The 17501-nt window shown below is 49.9% G+C and overlaps 1 protein-coding gene across 1 annotated transcript in view; it reads left to right on the top strand.

The window, feature by feature from the left end:
• LOC139765794 (soluble guanylate cyclase 89Db-like) overlaps positions 1–17501 on the top strand; it is a 53424-nt gene that overhangs the window by 32949 nt on the left and 2974 nt on the right. Inside the window, exons 4-15 of the mRNA XM_071693587.1 lie at positions 2644–2816; positions 4665–4781; positions 5536–5642; positions 10052–10073; positions 10223–10319; positions 11315–11473; positions 11989–12119; positions 13882–14019; positions 14837–14944; positions 15962–16130; positions 16238–16381; positions 16716–16860. Coding sequence (XP_071549688.1) covers positions 2644–2816; positions 4665–4781; positions 5536–5642; positions 10052–10073; positions 10223–10319; positions 11315–11473; positions 11989–12119; positions 13882–14019; positions 14837–14944; positions 15962–16130; positions 16238–16381; positions 16716–16860 — 1510 coding nt within the window. The remainder of the gene's footprint in view (positions 1–2643; positions 2817–4664; positions 4782–5535; positions 5643–10051; positions 10074–10222; positions 10320–11314; positions 11474–11988; positions 12120–13881; positions 14020–14836; positions 14945–15961; positions 16131–16237; positions 16382–16715; positions 16861–17501) is intronic.

The following is a 17501-nucleotide window of genomic DNA, read 5'->3' as shown; positions in this document are numbered from 1 at the left end:
TTCTACGTCACTGTCTTCGTATCCTCTACGTCACTGACTTCGTATCCACTACGTCACTGTCTTCGTATCTTCTATGTCAATGTCTTTGTATCCTCTACGTCACTGTCTTCGTATCCTCTACGTCAGTCTTCGTATCTTCTACGTCACTGACTTCATATTTCAAACCTTCATGGTAGATACCTTTGAGTCGAAACCTGGCCCAAATAAGTCGCTCTTTAACTTCACTGATCCTTATCCTCAGATCACAGGAAGAAATACACCACTGGATCTAGTTCACATGAGCGACCGTGGCTGCTCACCACCATTCTTATGCTCTTCTCTTTTTTGCCTCGTAGAAAAACCCTGGTGTCTTCGTTCTCAAAAAAAAAAAAGAAAAAAATTGCAGTTCTCTAAGAACAAAATATTGCTAACCCTTCGTCAGGTGGATACAAGTAAAGTTGGGTTTGTCTACCTACCTCACAGTTTCTGGACGACTATATATTTACTAACCTAACCACCCCCGACCTTATATACTTACATGTGCCTTTATAATAATCCACATATATGATGAGCCTGACCAACATCTCCATTGAATTACCGAAGTTTTACCAGAGAATACGAGGTCAGTTCAGGGCCTTCCAGAATAAGGTCAGTGTGAGGGAATGTCCTACTTGGGTTTCCCATGTCCTTTATCGCCATATTTTGTGTATTATAATTTTCTCAGGTGCCATAGCAGGGGATGAGTTGGAAGGGTGGGGGGAGGTGGGGTCGCGGGGTTTATGGAGGGTTGGGGGGGATGGTTCATGCCAGGCAGAAGATCACACTAGAGACAGGAGGGGTACAGAGAGAGAGAGAGAGAGAGAGAGAGAGAGAGAGAGAGAGAGAGAGAGAGAGAGAGAGAGAGAGAGAGAGAGAGAGAGAGAGAGAGAGAGAGAGAGAGGATAATGATGATGATGATGATGATGATCATTAATATTCTTGCTTCTGCATTGTTTTCCCTCGTGAATGTCTAACATAAAACCCTCGAAGTGATGATCCTGTCGACAAACATAGCGGCAACGGTGGGTCAGACGCTATTATGCCGATAATGTTTGTTTTCCTTAAGCCACCTCGTTACTGAATTCATCAACCGTTTCCATTACCATAATTTTCATTCGGGAGGAGTAGTGTTGGGAAGAGAGGAGGGATGGGGTAAATCCGAGGGATATATTTCCTCCCTCATCCCCCATCCCCCGTTCGAGGTTTGGCAAGGTTCTTTGGGTAAACTGTCTCAACCAAACACTTTTTTCCCTGCACTTCAAGAATAGCGACTGCCGGGGGTGTTTTAGAGCAGCCTCCGACGATCCGGTATTGGGCCAGACTCTTCCACCGTAGCGGAGGTCGATAAGTGCACTCGTAAAGAGGCGGCACAAGAAATGAACGTCGTCGGCACGATAGCGCAGCCCGTGTGGCCAGACCTCACACATGCTGGCCGCAGCCCGTGTGGCCAGACCTCACACATGCTGGCCGCGGCCCGTGTGGCCAGACCTCACACATGCTGGCCGCAGCCCTTGTGGCCAGACCTCACACATGCTGGCCGCAGCCCGTGTGGCCAGGCCTCGCTAGGACGAGCCACCACCCCGTGTGGCCAGACAGACACCCCCCCAACTAGGAAGAGCCGTAGCTCGTGTGGCCAGACCCCACTAGGGCGGGCCGCAGCCTGTGTGGCCAGACCTCCATGACCTTATTGTCATGCCATACAAGTGAAAGGAATGAAAATAAGATGGGAGGCCATTGGTCTGGTGCTGGTCACGTGGGGTGGGAAGGGGTGAATGAGAGGTAGGGGGAAGGGGGGGGTCTAAGTTGGATCAAAAGGAGAAAGGGGTGAATTTGAGGGAGAGGGGGAAGGGAGGAGCGAGGCATAAAGTGGGAGCTTAGTGTGAACGGGAAGTGGGTTAAGGTGTTGTGTGGGTCACGGTACGAGGCTGGGTGATGGAGCGATGTGGCGCCCGCCCCTGGGGAGGTAATGGATGCAGCTCACACACGCGAGGAAATGATAGGTGGGGAGATAGAGGCCGGGGAGATGATAGGTGGGAAGATAGAGGCCGGGGAGATGATAGGTGGGGAGATAGAGGCCGGGGAGATGATAGGTGGGGAGATATAGCGCGGGGAGATGATAGGTGGGGAGATAGAGGCCGGGGAGATGATAGGTGGGAAGATATAGTGCGGGGAGATGATAGGTGGGGAGATACAGCGCGGGGAGATGATAGGTGGGGAGATAGAGGCCGGGGAGATGATAGGTGGGGAGATATAGCGCGGGGAGATGATAGGTGGGGAGACAGAGGCCGGGGAGATGATAGGTGGGGAGATAGAGGCCGGGGAAATGACAGTTAGGGAGATAAAGAGCGGGGAGATGATAGCTGGACAGATAGATGAGGGGAGATGATAGCTGGGGATGACAGAGGACTTGGAGAGATGGTAGTTAAAGCGACAGAAGGCCGGGAGACAGATGACTGCCGAGGAAGACAAATTTCGGTAGGTAATGAATGAAAAAGGCTCTCTCTCTCTCTCTCTCTCTCTCTCTCTCTCTCTCTCTCTCTCTCTCTCTCTCTCTCTCTCTCTCTCTCTCTCTCATTTCCTCGCCTCTCACCTCTCTATCTCTCTCTCTCTTCCTCCCTCCTGCAGGCGGAGTACGGGGACGAGACGTGGAACCTGATCAAGGAGCACGCTGGCTGTCGCAATACCGAGTTCAACATCCACCACATCTACCCAGACTCCCTCTTCCGCAAGCTGGCCACCGCCTGCGCCCGCATCATCAGTCAGGGCGACGAGAACGACCACCTCAGGTACTTCGGCAGGTGGGTGGCTCTGTGGTCTTCTGGTGGTGGGTGGTTCCCTCTGGTGTTCAGCTGTTCTTCAATAGCTGGTTAGACTTCCAGCAGGTGCATGCTGCTGCAGTCGGTGAGTGCCACTTCAGTAGGTGGGTGGCACTCCAGTAGGTGGGTGGCACTTCAGTAGGTGGGTGGCACTTCAGTAGGTGGGTGGCACTTCAGTAGGTGGGTGGCACTTCAGTAGGTGGGTGGCACTTCAGCAAGTGGTTTGTTAAAGAGATCATTCAGGCGTTCCAACCTACACGCAGACCCTCACATACACACACACACATACAATGGCTTTATCAGTATCTGCATTGACTCGATGCCACCAGATGATCCAAATGTCTGGCGATGTGGTAACACACACACACACACACACACACACACACACACACACACACACACTTTTCTCCTCTCGTATTTACCTGGTTTTGCTTATCAGGAGTTAGAAAACTTCTTAATAAGATGATTATCAAGGGAGTCAAGTTTCATCAAGTGTGGAGTTGGCTGGCTGGTATAATCCCCCATTTTTTTTTTCTTTTTTAACATCTGAAAAGATGGCGATAGTCTGGGATCTCTGGGGAGGAGAGTGGAACGTGGGACTGGTACTATCCCCTCGTGTGGACAACGATGATTAAGCTGAACAGCCTGACTTTAAGCTGGGTCTCCTATTCAAAGAATAGCGAACCATTTCTTCTACCTTTTTTTTTTTCGATCAGCACCAAAAACTTTCTAACACTGGTGTCCATCACAATCACTCACTATACCATGGTAGACACGGGAGTTCCCTTAACTGGTTTCAAAGAGGCATTCACCACCAGAGGTTGCCATACCTCGTGTTCACATCACAGCTTCACTCTCAAGTTAGCCAGACTACCAGCGACGGACGTGCACTGACCCATCCAGACTATGTAAGTCTTCATCATAGCTGCTGGCACCAAAACCCACAACAATACACTAGGACTCTTGTTGGCTACGAACTTGTGGTATAGCTACTTGTCACAGCCAAGACCTGCCGTGTGAATGGCCTGCTCGGGGATTCGATTCACGACAGTGATCAGATAATGAAAGGTGGAGATGTGGATCTACCGGTCCACTTGCCTCTTACATATACTGGAGTAATGGTGGGTTATTGAATCACTGGTCATAGAATTCTGCATCAGAAGGGGAGAGCTGGTATGCTAAACCTCCTACCTGACACACTTGGGAGGCCCATAGTCATCCCATGAAACCCGAATAAGGATTCTGAACTTTATCCTTTGACCCACAGTCGAACCTCTGACTGTCCTTCTGATCCTCTAGCAAGGCTCTGCAACGCTCATTATGACCATTGATAATGAAGCCTTTTCATCATCCTCCACTGCCTCTTATCTGTGGAGATGATTACTCTACACCTCAGTGAGGACTGGGCACGTTATGTGAGGAGGTCTTATAGCCGCTGTGGTGTGTTGATTTTAAAAGATACCGTCGGCGTCACTAGAATCTCATCCCTCGTCTCTTATTGCCAGACCTGATATGATTCTATATATCAGTCTACTGAAGGGAGAAGGGCAAAGTACTCCACCCTGTAATGTACCAAGAATCAAAGAATCTGATTTCATTTATTACAAAATTAAACAGAATTCTGAAGTATCTATCAGACAGGAGGCCTCGTACCTAGAGGAAGACCTTCCTGTTGAGGCCCATCTTCACTTCCCTTGACAGTACCACTCATTTACCACGTTAGTTTCCCGCTGTGGCAAAAAAGATAAAAAGAATCCCATTAACTTTTCCCCTCGACCGTCTGGTGAGTTCTTGATACCTGACCCCCTTCCCTTGCTTCGCCTCCCCTAGGTGCTTCGTGCGGTACTGCAGCCACTACCAGTACGACAAGATGCTAAGGGTCACGGGGCGACACTTCTGCCAGTTCCTGAGGGAGATGGACAACCTACACTCACAAATGAGGTTCAGGTGAGTCTGGAGCTGTAGGTGTTCGGTCACCCTGAATCATGAGGACAGGTCAGCTCAAACTGTTGAGACAAGTGACCTTCAGGTAACCCTTGAGTCATCTAGTAAAGGCTTGCTTCAAGTATTTACAGTAACCTAGAAGTATGTCATTTCACTAGGTCATCCTTGAGTAATCCAGATGAATAACACAAGTCATTTGTATAAGTCAACCTTGAGCCCCAATCCACTCTTCAGTCATCCAAATTTAATGATGACGTGAAGTGAGCACATCAGTCATTCTGGACTGATGATACCTCTGAGGTTAACTGGCTAGGTCAACCTTCAGTGACCCAGAAGGTCCGGTCTTCACTCATCTTGATAAGCCAAGATGTATTTCTAATCATATCCTTCTCCTGCAACTCATTGGAAAATCGTACGTTGGCTGAACTCCTCTTAAGAATATCTCTCGCACTCAGCTTCCACCTTAATGAACGAATCACGTGTTGGCGTAACTCTGATACGATCGCCCCCCCCCCCCTCACCGTCCATCCACTTTCCTCTGTATCACCACGTCTGTCCTCTTCTGTTTCTTTTTCCGCGCTAAACATCTCACCCCCCACCCCTTTCCTCTGTGCCTCCATATCCTTTCCACCGTCTCTGTCCCTCTCACCAGCGTCCCAACGAGCCATTCCATCGCTCCTGACTCCCCTCTTCCCCCACCAATCACCATCACCAGCACCAACATGCTGACGTTTGGCCTCTCTTCCCGGCCCAACAGTTTCCCCAAGATGAAGTCACCCTCGATGGTGGTGACCGAATACGACTGTAACGGCGCCATGCTGCAGTACCGCTCCTGCCGCCCTGGTCTCTCCCACTACCTCGTAGGTGAGTCCACACTGCCCTCACTTCTCTTTCCCACTACCTAGTAGGTGAGTCCACACTGCCCTCACCTCTCTCTTCCACTACCTTGTAGGTGAGTCCACACTGCCCTCATCTCTCTCTCCCACTACCTCGTAGGTGAGTCCACACTGCCCTCACGTCTCTCCCCCACTCCCCGTGTCTGTGTGTAGACCTACGTGCAACCTGATGACTTTCACACACATTCTCCTACATCTTATGGGCCACCACGAATGCATTGGTGAACGGTAGGTCGTGGTGGCTGTCAATTAAGGCTAGTTAACCTCTCCCTTCCAGCTCTCTGGTAGTCTATAAGTGGCCTCGAACGGCTGGGAATTCTTGAGAATGTTTACCAAACTTGGGAAGTTTATGAGATTTGCTGCTCCTTCTTACCCGATCCTAAAATACGTAGTCTTCTTTTTTTTTCCATTCAAAGACGAGATCTTTACATTACTTATACACCAAAATGTATAATACATCAGTCACCACTCCCCCCAGAGTGAGGCAGAAGACCCAGGATGAGGCAAGACCCAGAGTGAGGCAGAAGACCCAGATGAGGCAAGACCCAGAGTGAGGCAGAGGACCCAGAGTGAGGCAGAGGACCCAGAGTGAGGCAGAAGACCCAGATGAGGCAAGACCCAGAGTGAGGCAGAAGACCAGAGTGAGGCAGAAGACCAGAGTGAGGCAGAGGACCCAGAGTGAGGCAGAAGACCCAGATGAGGCAAGACCCAGAGTGAGGCAGAAGACCCAGATGAGGCAAGACCCAGAGTAAGGCAAGACCCAGAGTGAGGCAGAAGACCAGAGTGAGGCAGAAGACCAGAGTGAGGCAGAAGACCCAGAGTGAGGCAGAGGACCCAGAGTGAGGCAGAAGACCCAGAGTGAGCAGAAGACCCAGGATGAGGCAAGACCCAGAGTAAGGCAGAAGACCCAGATGAGGCAAGACCCAGAGTGAGGCAGAAGACCCAGATGAGGCAAGACCCAGAGTGAGGCAGAGGACCCAGAGTGAGGCAGAGGACCCAGAGTGAGGCAGAGGACCCAGAGTGAGGCAGAAGACCCAGAGTGAGGCAGAAGACCCAGGATGAGGCAAGACCCAGAGTGAGGCAGAAGACCCAGATGAGGCAAGACCCAGAGTAAGGCAGAAGACCCAGGATGAGGCAAGACCCAGAGTAAGGCAAGACCCAGAGTAAGGCAGAAGACCCAGATGAGGCAAGACCCAGAGTAAGGCAAGACCCAGAGTGAGGCAGAAGACCAGAGTGAGGCAGAAGACCCAGATGAGGCAAGACCCAGAGTGAGGCAGAAGACCCAGATGAGGCAAGACCCAGAGTAAGGCAAGACCCAGAGTGAGGCAGAAGACCCAGATGAGGCAAGACCCAGAGTAAGGCAAGACCCAGAGTGAGGCAGAAGACCCAGATGAGGCAAGACCCAGAGTAAGGCAAGACCCAGAGTAAGGCAAGACCCAGAGTGAGGCAGAAGACCCAGAGTGAGGCAGAAGACCCAGATGAGGCAAGACCCAGAGTAAGGCAGAAGACCCAGATGAGGCAAGACCCAGAGTGAGGCAGAAGACCCAGATGAGGCAAGACCCAGAGTAAGGCAAGACCCAGAGTAAGGCAGAAGACCCAGATGAGGCAAGACCCAGAGTGAGGCAGAGGACCCAGAGTGAGGCAGAAGACCCAGATGAGGCAAGACCCAGAGTGAGGCAGAAGACCAGAGTGAGGCAGAGGACCCAGAGTGAGGCAGAGGACCCAGAGTGAGGCAGAAGACCAGAGTGAGGCAGAGGACCCAGAGTGAGGCAGAAGACCCAGATGAGGCAAGACCCAGAGTAAGGCAAGACCCAGAGTAAGGCAAGACCCAGAGTAAGGCAAGACCCAGAGTAAGGCAAGACCCAGAGTAAGGCAGAAGACCCAGATGAGGCAAGACCCAGAGTGAGGCAGAAGACCAGAGTGAGGCAGAAGACCCAGGATGAGGCAAGACCCAGAGTAAGGCAAGACCCAGAGTGAGGCAGAAGACCAGAGTGAGGCAGAAGACCAGAGTGAGGCAGAAGACCAGAGTGAGGCAGAAGACCCAGATGAGGCAAGACCCAGAGTAAGGCAAGACCCAGAGTAAGGCAAGACCCAGAGTGAGGCAGAAGACCCAGATGAGGCAAGACCCAGAGTAAGGCAAGACCCAGAGTAAGGCAGAAGACCCAGATGAGGCAAGACCCAGAGTAAGGCAAGACCCAGAGTAAGGCAGAAGACCCAGAGTGAGGCAGAAGACCCAGATGAGGCAAGACCCAGAGTAAGGCAAGACCCAGAGTAAGGCAGAAGACCCAGAGTGAGGCAGAAGACCCAGATGAGGCAAGACCCAGAGTAAGGCAAGACCCAGAGTAAGGCAAGACCCAGAGTAAGGCAAGACCCAGAGTAAGGCAAGACCCAGAGTGAGGCAGAAGACCCAGATGAGGCAAGACCCAGAGTAAGGCAGAAGACCCAGATGAGGCAAGACCCAGAGTAAGGCAAGACCCAGAGTAAGGCAAGACCCAGAGTAAGGCAGAAGACCCAGATGAGGCAAGACCCAGAGTGAGGCAGAAGACCCAGATGAGGCAAGACCCAGAGTAAGGCAGAAGACCCAGAGTGAGGCAGAAGACCCAGATGAGGCAAGACCCAGAGTAAGGCAAGACCCAGAGTAAGGCAAGACCCAGAGTGAGGCAGAAGACCCAGGATGAGGCAAGACCCAGAGTAAGGCAAGACCCAGAGTAAGGCAAGACCCAGAGTAAGGCAAGACCCAGAGTAAGGCAGAAGACCCAGGATGAGGCAAGACCCAGAGTGAGGCAGAAGACCAGAGTGAGGCAGAGGACCCAGAGTGAGGCAGAAGACCAGAGTGAGGCAGAGGACCCAGAGTGAGGCAGAGGACCCAGAGTGAGGCAGAGGACCCAGAGTGAGGCAGAAGACCAGAGTGAGGCAGAGGACCCAGAGTGAGGCAGAAGACCCAGATGAGGCAAGACCCAGAGTGAGCAGAAGACCCAGGATGAGGCAAGACCCAGAGTAAGGCAGAAGACCCAGATGAGGCAAGACCCAGAGTAAGGCAAGACCCAGAGTAAGGCAAGACCCAGAGTAAGGCAGAAGACCCAGAGTGAGGCAGAGGACCCAGAGTGAGGCAGAAGACCCAGATGAGGCAAGACCCAGAGTAAGGCAGAAGACCCAGGATGAGGCAAGACCCAGAGTGAGGCAGAAGACCAGAGTGAGGCAGAAGACCCAGGATGAGGCAAGACCCAGAGTGAGGCAGAAGACCCAGGATGAGGCAAGACCCAGAGTAAGGCAAGACCCAGAGTGAGGCAGAAGACCCAGGGTGAGGCAAGACCCAGGGTGAGGCGGAAGACCCAGAGTGAGGCAGAAGACCCAGGATGAGGCAAGACCCAGAGTGAGGCAGAAGACCCAGAGTGAGGCAGAGGACCCAGAGTGAGGCAGAAGACCCAGAGTGAGGCAGAAGACCCAGGATGAGGCAAGACCCAGGATGAGGCAAGACCCAGAGTAAGGCAAGACCCAGAGTAAGGCAAGACCCAGAGTAAGGCAGAAGACCCAGGATGAGGCAAGACCCAGAGTGAGGCAGAAGACCCAGAGTGAGGCAGAAGACCCAGAGTGAGGCAGAAGACCCAGAGTGAGGCAAGAGCTAGGTTGAGGCAACATACTGGTGTTTCCCTCCATATCTTATAAACATCCTCATACCTTCGACTTGAATTAATTCAATTTTTACTAAATGATTAACAGATTAAGTTACCAGCTCCAGTTCTGTTAAGGAACAGCAAAACAAAGCGCCTCCCAGAAATCTATATACAATCCAGTTCACTTGGTGACTAATCACAGCCTTTCCTCGACAGGCGCTGAAGTCCAGGATTTTTAATCCAATCACCGCCAATCACTGCCGGCGGGAACGACCAAATTGCCCTAATTACAAGTGTGTAAAAAATGGTGCAATTTTTGGTAATTTGATAAAACACAAGGCAGGGAAGGCTTGTTGTGGACTTTCATTATCCTGCATGGCTGTGGAGGAAATTAGACTCATCAACGATAATTACGTATTCACTTGTTTTTCAAATAATTAAACTGCGCATTTCTGGGACATAACAAATGTGTGTATGTGTGTGAGTGTGTGTGTGTGTGTGTGTGTGTGTGTGTGTGTGTGTGTGTGTGTGTGTGTGTGTGTGTGTCTACATAACTGCGGAGATCTAGACAGACTATGATAATGATATAAGTACAGATACAGATGAATAGATAGACTGATAAATATATTAATTAACTAAGTAAATCTTTTTCCTTACTTTCATTTGTTATGGCCTGAGTTTTTAAACTTGTCTCTCTCCATTTTCCATGAATTAGAAATCCTGCTGTATATTCATGTCCAATGAACATGCATTATTCTTCAAGGTAAAAATTCCATCCTGGTTTGGTAAACCACCTTGTCTGGTGTAGCTACCACGACTTGGGTAAACCAAACCAACTTGTCAGCCACAGCACTGGCTTGTTCAGCCACCCTCTTGCTGGAGGGAGGAGGAGTGGTGGTGGCTGGCTTATTGACGTGCTATTGTCTTCCCTCAGGCTCAAGTTCGACAACGGCGGCTTTGTGAAGGAAATGCTCCAGAAGCGGGCGGGCTTCAACAGGCCTCACCTCTCCAGCTTCTCCCTCGGCAAGCTGGTAGGTGGCAGGTGGCAATACCTCTACCACTGGTTCAACCTCACGCCACTGGCGCCCTTCCCATCCTCCATCCCTAGTGACCCAGCGGTGCTCCCCTCCACTTGCTTGATCCCTCCCACCCGTGCCATCTCTGTACCAACGGTTGTCCCTCCCTCACTTTGTGTGTCCTTCATACTTGGTGCAGCCTTCCGTTCTTGGTACAGCCTTCCGTCCTTGGTACAGCCTTCCGTCCTTGGTACAGCCTTCCGCCCTTGGTACAGCCTTCCGTCCTTGGTACAGCCTTCCTCCCTTGATACAGCCTTCCGTCCTTGGTACAGCCTTCCGTCCTTGGTACAGCCTTCCGTCCTTGGTACAGCCTTCCGTCCTTGGTACAGCCTTCCGTCCTTGGTACAGCCTTCCGTCCTTGGCACAGCCTTCCGTCCTTGGTACAGCCTTCCGTCCTTGGTATAGCCTTCCGTCCTTGGTACAGTCTTCCACCCTTGGTACAACCCTCCATCCTTGGTACTCCATTAGTGGCCTCCTTCATTTTTGGTTGTCTCCCTGACCCTTGTATTCCCCTCGGGCCAAGCACATCCCCTATCACTAGTACTGCTGCTCCCTCCACTCCTGGTCCTCCATCCACCACTGATGCTCATGACATTTACCTTAGGTCATAAAGCTGCTACAACAGCTGCTATACCTGCTACAACTGCTATAATGACATTCAGAAATATAAAACCTACGATCCCTTCCACAATATTTCAATATGTGACTAATAAACTTGGTAATTTCTCTAAAGACTCTCTGCTACAATTTTACTTCTATTCAATCAATAGACAATAAATATGTCATTTCATCACAACTCATTCAAATGTTAGCTGCTCATGTTTGCTGCGTCGCCTCTGTAGCATTCTTTCTCCACTATCTCTCTCACACTGGCTTATGAAACCACCTCCTCATTCAGCTCTCTGCCTACCATCCGATTCACCCCCGTCGTCTGTCTCCCCACCACACAGTTCCTGCTGTTCCCCTTCGGCATCGTACTGGACCCCGATCTGCGGGTGCAGTTCGCCGGTGAGCGGATCCTGCAGCTGCTAGGGAAGGACATGATAGGGGCGGAGTTCCTGCAGCACTTCACCATCCAGCGGCCCCATGTCTCACTCTCCTGGGATACGGTAAGCGGCCGGGAAAGTCATCATTATCCCTCCTCTTCCGAGTCTATGACCCACCCCAAGGATTGCTGTTCAAGGGGATGGGTCCTCTATACTTTAGGGAAGTTGAGGAATAGACGTATGTACGAGAGAAGGGAAATGTCAGGTCACGTGAATGTCGTTGTGTTCGAAGGAATATAATAGGGAGGTTCAGGATAAAGGGTGGGTCCAGAGGGGAAAATAGGGAGGTTCAGGATAAAGGGTGGGGCCAGAGGGGAAAATAGAGAGGTTCAGGAGAATAAGGGTAGGTCCAAAGGGGGAAAATGGGATAGGTTCATAGAGACAATGGAACATGCTTACACATAAAGACCACTGACCCTCATCAACTACCACACCATAACCACTATAATGACCATTACCCTCATCTTTCGACCTTAACAGATACCACCACTTACCCACCACCAACGCCACTACCCCTCCATCACCACCATTACCCCACCACTACCCCCACCAATAATCTGGTCCCCTGGCTTCCACAGATCATGGTCTTCCAGTGCGTGACGTGGGAGGTGGAGTCCAAGAAGCTGCCGGAGTTGGCCTCGAACTCGACCAACGTGATGGCCGGGGCCTCCGGGGCGAGGGTGAACAGTCTCGTCACCGTCAGGGAGAAGTGAGGAGAGGAGGCCTTCACGTTGCTCTGTGTGGCTAGTATGCACGGGCCTTCATGCACGTGGTGATGGGCTTCATGCACGTGGTGATGGGCTTCATGCCCTTGGTAATAAGCTTCATGCACCTTGTGATGGGCTTCATGCACGTTTTGATGGGCTTCATGCAGTTGGGCTCCAGGTACACAGTGACGCACTTCATGTGTGGTGATGGGCTTCATGCACTTGCCTCCATGCACGTGGTGATGGGCTTCATGCACTTGCCTCCATGCACGTGGTGATGGGCTTCATGCACTTGCCTCCATGCACGTGGTGAAGGGCTTCATGCACTTGCCTCCATGCACGTGGTGATGGGCTTCATGCACTTGCCTCCATGCACGTGGTGATGGGCTTCGTACACGTGATGACAGACTTCTTAAACTTAAGTGCCAAGCATACAGTAATGGGCTCCATGCATAGAGTGATGAGCTTCATGCACATGATGAGGGATTTCATGCACATGGTGATGGGCTTCATGTGCACATGTGCATGGTGATGGGTGTCATGCAAGTGGTCATGTATACAGCACTCTGCTTTATGAGCTAATTACCCACATTTCTCTTTTCCTTTATACAAACACACACACACACACACATATACATATATATATATATATATATATATATATATATATATATATATATACATAAAACAGCTATATTTCAGACGAAATTCGCGGGTGATCAAGATCATTTGTATATGTCAGGATCTGAATTGAATATATGAATATTTGCTATACGAGAAGAGGTACGGCCACCAGCTGTATACTCCTTCTGTGGTAAAAGAAAAACTATATCTATAATCCAGTAATGCTTTTGGGAAAAAAAGGGAGAGTCAAGGGAGACTTGTAAAGTATGTGGGGCGGGCTGGATATTGCCTGTAAATCAGCAGACGACCATCTAACATTCTTATACCCGGCAATGTGTGTTAGTGGGTTATACTACCCCCACGTCTCGCTGCTCTGGCCATACTCACCAATATTTAACAAGACATAAATTAGCACAACTACGTAAATCTAGATTATTGACACCACCAAGGACCAGGCTATAGCCTCCACTATGATCCTGTATGTGTGTGTGTGTGTGTGTGTGTGTGTATGTGTGTGTGTGTGTGTGTGTGTGTGTGTGTGTGTGTGGGTGGGTGGGGTGGGGGGGAATCACATGCATCAGGCGCGAGACGTTCCTGTACGTGTGTTGTCTGTTATTATGCCTGACCAGAGAGAGCCTTCCAGTGTGTGGCCTCTGACGTGCGATGGTCTTTGAGTCACACGACATGAGTTCTGCTAAACCCTCCCCCACCTACCCATCTCTCTCTCTCTCTCTCTCTCTCTCTCTCTCTCTCTCTCTCTCTCTTCCTCTGCCAAATCCGACGACCAGGGAGAGTATTGATATCAATAGGTCGTGTGATCATGATACAGATCCGGTGATAATAATAGCAGGATTCGAACCGCTACCACAAACGGTGGGGGTTTGAATCCTACGGTCAGGGGGGTCATTCTTTGTTGTATGAAAGTTTGTTCCCAGTGCACAAAACCGTATAATCTAATCCTTTATTGGTGTATCATATCATAAAAAACTGAATATCCAATTGAGGTCATACACTCGAGCTAAAGAAAATTACCACACAGCACGACGAAAAATTCTAAAGCACAAAACTTTGGATTTTACAATTTTTGTTTTTTACATTATTTTCTTCAATGTCGTGACGACCCATAATCCTTGCCCACAGTCCGACGAGGCGTGGGTCGAGCCAGGCGCCGTGGGCTAAGCAGCATTCCTCCCTACACAGCTTCCGAGGCTTGCTGCTCAAGGGTCAGATGTACATCGTCAAGGAGGCCAACATCGCCCTCTTCCTCTGCATGCCGCTGTAAGTACCACACCAGGAGGCAGAGAGACGCCATGTCGTTGTAAGTACCACACCAGGAGGCAGAGAGACGCCATGCCGCTGTAAGTACCACACCAGGAGGCAGAGAGACGCCATGTCGTTGTAAGTACCACACCAGGAGGTAGAGAGACGCCATGCCGCTGTAAGTACCATACCAGGAGGTAGAGAGACGCCATGCCGCTGTAAGTACCATACCAGGAGGTAGAGAGACGCCATGCCGCTGTAAGTACCATACCAGGAGGTAGAGAGACGCCATGCCGCTGTAAGTACCATACCAGGAGGTAGAGAGACGCCATGTCGTTGTAAGTACCACACCAGGAGGCAGAGAGACGCCACGCCTCTGTAAGACCTTTGCTAACGAAGTGCTGCCGATATGAACGAAGACCAACGAAGTTCTCACAGGCCCAACTTTATTCAGCTAAGACGTTACCAATCTGTGATAACAAGCCAAGACTTTACACAGACAAGATGCAGAGAGTTCAGACTTTACGAAGATTAGAATTGATCAAGACTGACTAAGCTAAGACGCAGCTAAATCTTGAAGAAAACTTAAAAGGTTTATTGATTAGATTCATGGTGGCCCTTTTTTTTTTATATCTATTCATCAGTGAACATCGTCTGGTCTTCGTTCATTCGGCTAAGTATTTAACCATTGGGCAATACTGGTAGTTAATAAACACGTCTCTCGGTCATCATACTCGTCAAAATTTCAGCCATGACTCCCGGAAGACATACTCAAGTGTGTGGTAGTGCCACGTCTGAGTCTCATCTGTGTCTCTCTCTGCCCCATCTCTCACAGACTGAACAACCTGGTGGAGATGCGAGAGATGGGCATGTTCCTGGACGACCTGAGCATGCACGACTTGAGTCGCGAGATGGTCCTCAAGGGCTGGGAACACTGCTCCAGGTAAGGCCCTCCTCATCCCCCCTGCCCACTGCTACTACTGCTGCTGCCACACCTGCAGGAGCTCCTGGACACTCCTGCATCATATTTCTTTACACCTTTTGGTCTATGTCATTCATACGTTCGCGTTATCCACACACACACACACACACACACACACACACACACACAAATGTTCATACTTTACGGTCTTCCCTGGTGCAGTGGTTAGTGTCATTGACTCTAATATACGCACAGGATCGCCCGGGTTCGAATCCTGGGCGCGGCAGTCGCCCTACAGCCAATCTCAGCTGTTCATCCATCCCTCGGGGCTGGTTGATAAATGGCCTCAGACCTGAGTTTGCTGGTTCAGCTTCGAAAGCCTCGCTCTTCTGCATCCGAAGAATAATTTCGAGACCGTAAAGATTCCCAGAATTGAGAACACTTGTGTGGAATCCGTTTCCAAAGTTCAAACTCTTCTTGATGCTGAATCACAACACTGTGTCCATGTGTACATCTTGAGCTCTTTCATGAGACAACTTTATTCGCAGACTTTTCCAATAACTGATGTGATTCAGGACACAAAAAAAATCGATGTTTCTCGACGACTATTGAGGAACTGCATATCTTTTAAGAATGGTGTAGGAAAAAAATAGAATTTCTTTTAATGCCTGTTACTTTATGTATAGATCTCGAGCCTGGAAGGTGTTATATAGCACAGTTATATAAATAGGGAGTAGAATGTTAGCCGATCATGTAAAATATAACTGTGATCTATAGTACAAGCTGGTCTAAATATACTTCAGAATTCCTAATTATATTTCCGAATTACCCAGTTTCATTTTGGAATTGCTTAATCATATTTCCAGATTGCCTTATTACATTTTGAAATTGCCTAATAATATTTCCAAATTGCCTAACTATGTCTTCTTATATTTCGAAATTACTCAATTATATTTCCAAATTGCCTAACCACATTTTATGAATTGCCTAATTAGAGTCGTTGGACGTGGGTCCTAAGGCTTGTAACGTCTTCCCCAGGCTACAGATCCTGTACGACCGGGCGGAGGAGTACTCCAACAAGCTGGAGGATGCCCATATGAAGCACGAGGAGCTCAAGGCCAAAGGGGACGACCTCCTGTATTCCATGCTGCCCCGTCAGGTGGCCGACATCCTCCGTCAGGGCAACGACTCCTACGCCTCCTGCCAGGTGAGTGGACAAGCCTCTTACAGAGGTACTGGGTGTACACCTCTCGCCCCTCCTAGTGTTGCTTCCTGGGACGGACGAGACTGATCTCCTCCTCCCGTCTCCCGCAGACCATCGAGGAGGTGTCCGTGCTGTTCGCGGAGGTGTCGCTGGCGGCCGAGAGCGACACCATGAGCGCTATGGACGTCATGAGGACCGTCAACGACCTGTACAACCTCCTGGACCGAATCACCGACAAGTACTCTGTCTTCAAGGTCTGCCACACACACACACACACACACACACACCCTTACCAACAGAGACTTAATTCACCTTAAAGTTGTGAACTGTCCCTTAAGTATACCGTTTCTGAACTCCTGAAATATCCCTTTACTAATCGTTAAGACTTAAAACCATTAATGGAGATGATTACGGTTATATTCACAGCCCTAAAGTTTAAAGATAAAGAATCCAAATTGGCTTCACTACAGACGATTAAGAAGCAGATCAATTAACTTATCTCTCACTCGTAACAAAGTCTTTCACAGCAACTTGCATAAGGCACCGCTCATGGGAACATACTGATCATCTATTTCTGTACGTGTGCAGGTGGAGACAGTGGGCGGGGTGTACATGGTGGTGGGCGGTGCGCCGGAGTACAGACACGACCACTGCGCCCAGGTGGGCGGTCTGGCCCTCCACATGCTGCAGGAAGTGGCCAGGACCACCTCCCGCACACACAACCTCAGGATAGGTAAGACTCACCAATACGCAGCCTCAGGATAGGTAAGACTCAACAATACGCAGCCTCAGGATAGGTAAGGCGTTCCCAACGCACAGTCTCAGGATAGGCAAGACCTCCCCAACATACAGCTTTAGGATAGGTAAGACCTCCTCAACACACAGCCTCAGGATAGGCAAGACTTCCCCAACACAGCCTCAGGATAGGCATGACCTCCCCAACACAGCCTCAGGATAGGCATGACCTCCCCAACACAGCCTCAGGATAGGTAAGACTCACCAATACGCAGCCTCAGGATAGGCAAGGCCTCCCCAACACAGCCTCAGGATAGGTAAGACCTCCTAACACACAACCTTGGGACATATATCAATTTAGAATAGATTAAGATCTATTGCTCACACAATTTAGGGATGAAATAGAACCATTTAGATATTCCCTTTGACAGAGAGAGCGTCTATCTGCATGTGATGATATTGAGGAAAATTATCCGCATGTGTATCATTTATCATTATCATTATAAAGAGTGCTATCATTTATCATTTTCATTATAAAGAGTGATATTTCGCATGTCTTCATAATGTTAAAGAGAATGGATGAAATGCCCCCCCCCCCCTCTCTCTCTCTCTCCCTCTCTCTCCACCCATACCAGTTAC

This window comes from Panulirus ornatus, chromosome 56, assembly GCF_036320965.1.
Source record: "Panulirus ornatus isolate Po-2019 chromosome 56, ASM3632096v1, whole genome shotgun sequence".
NCBI classification, from domain to species: Eukaryota; Metazoa; Arthropoda; class Malacostraca; order Decapoda; family Palinuridae; genus Panulirus; species Panulirus ornatus.
Note: the sequence above shows the minus strand (reverse complement) of the source record. Positions and strands in the feature narration are given on the sequence as shown.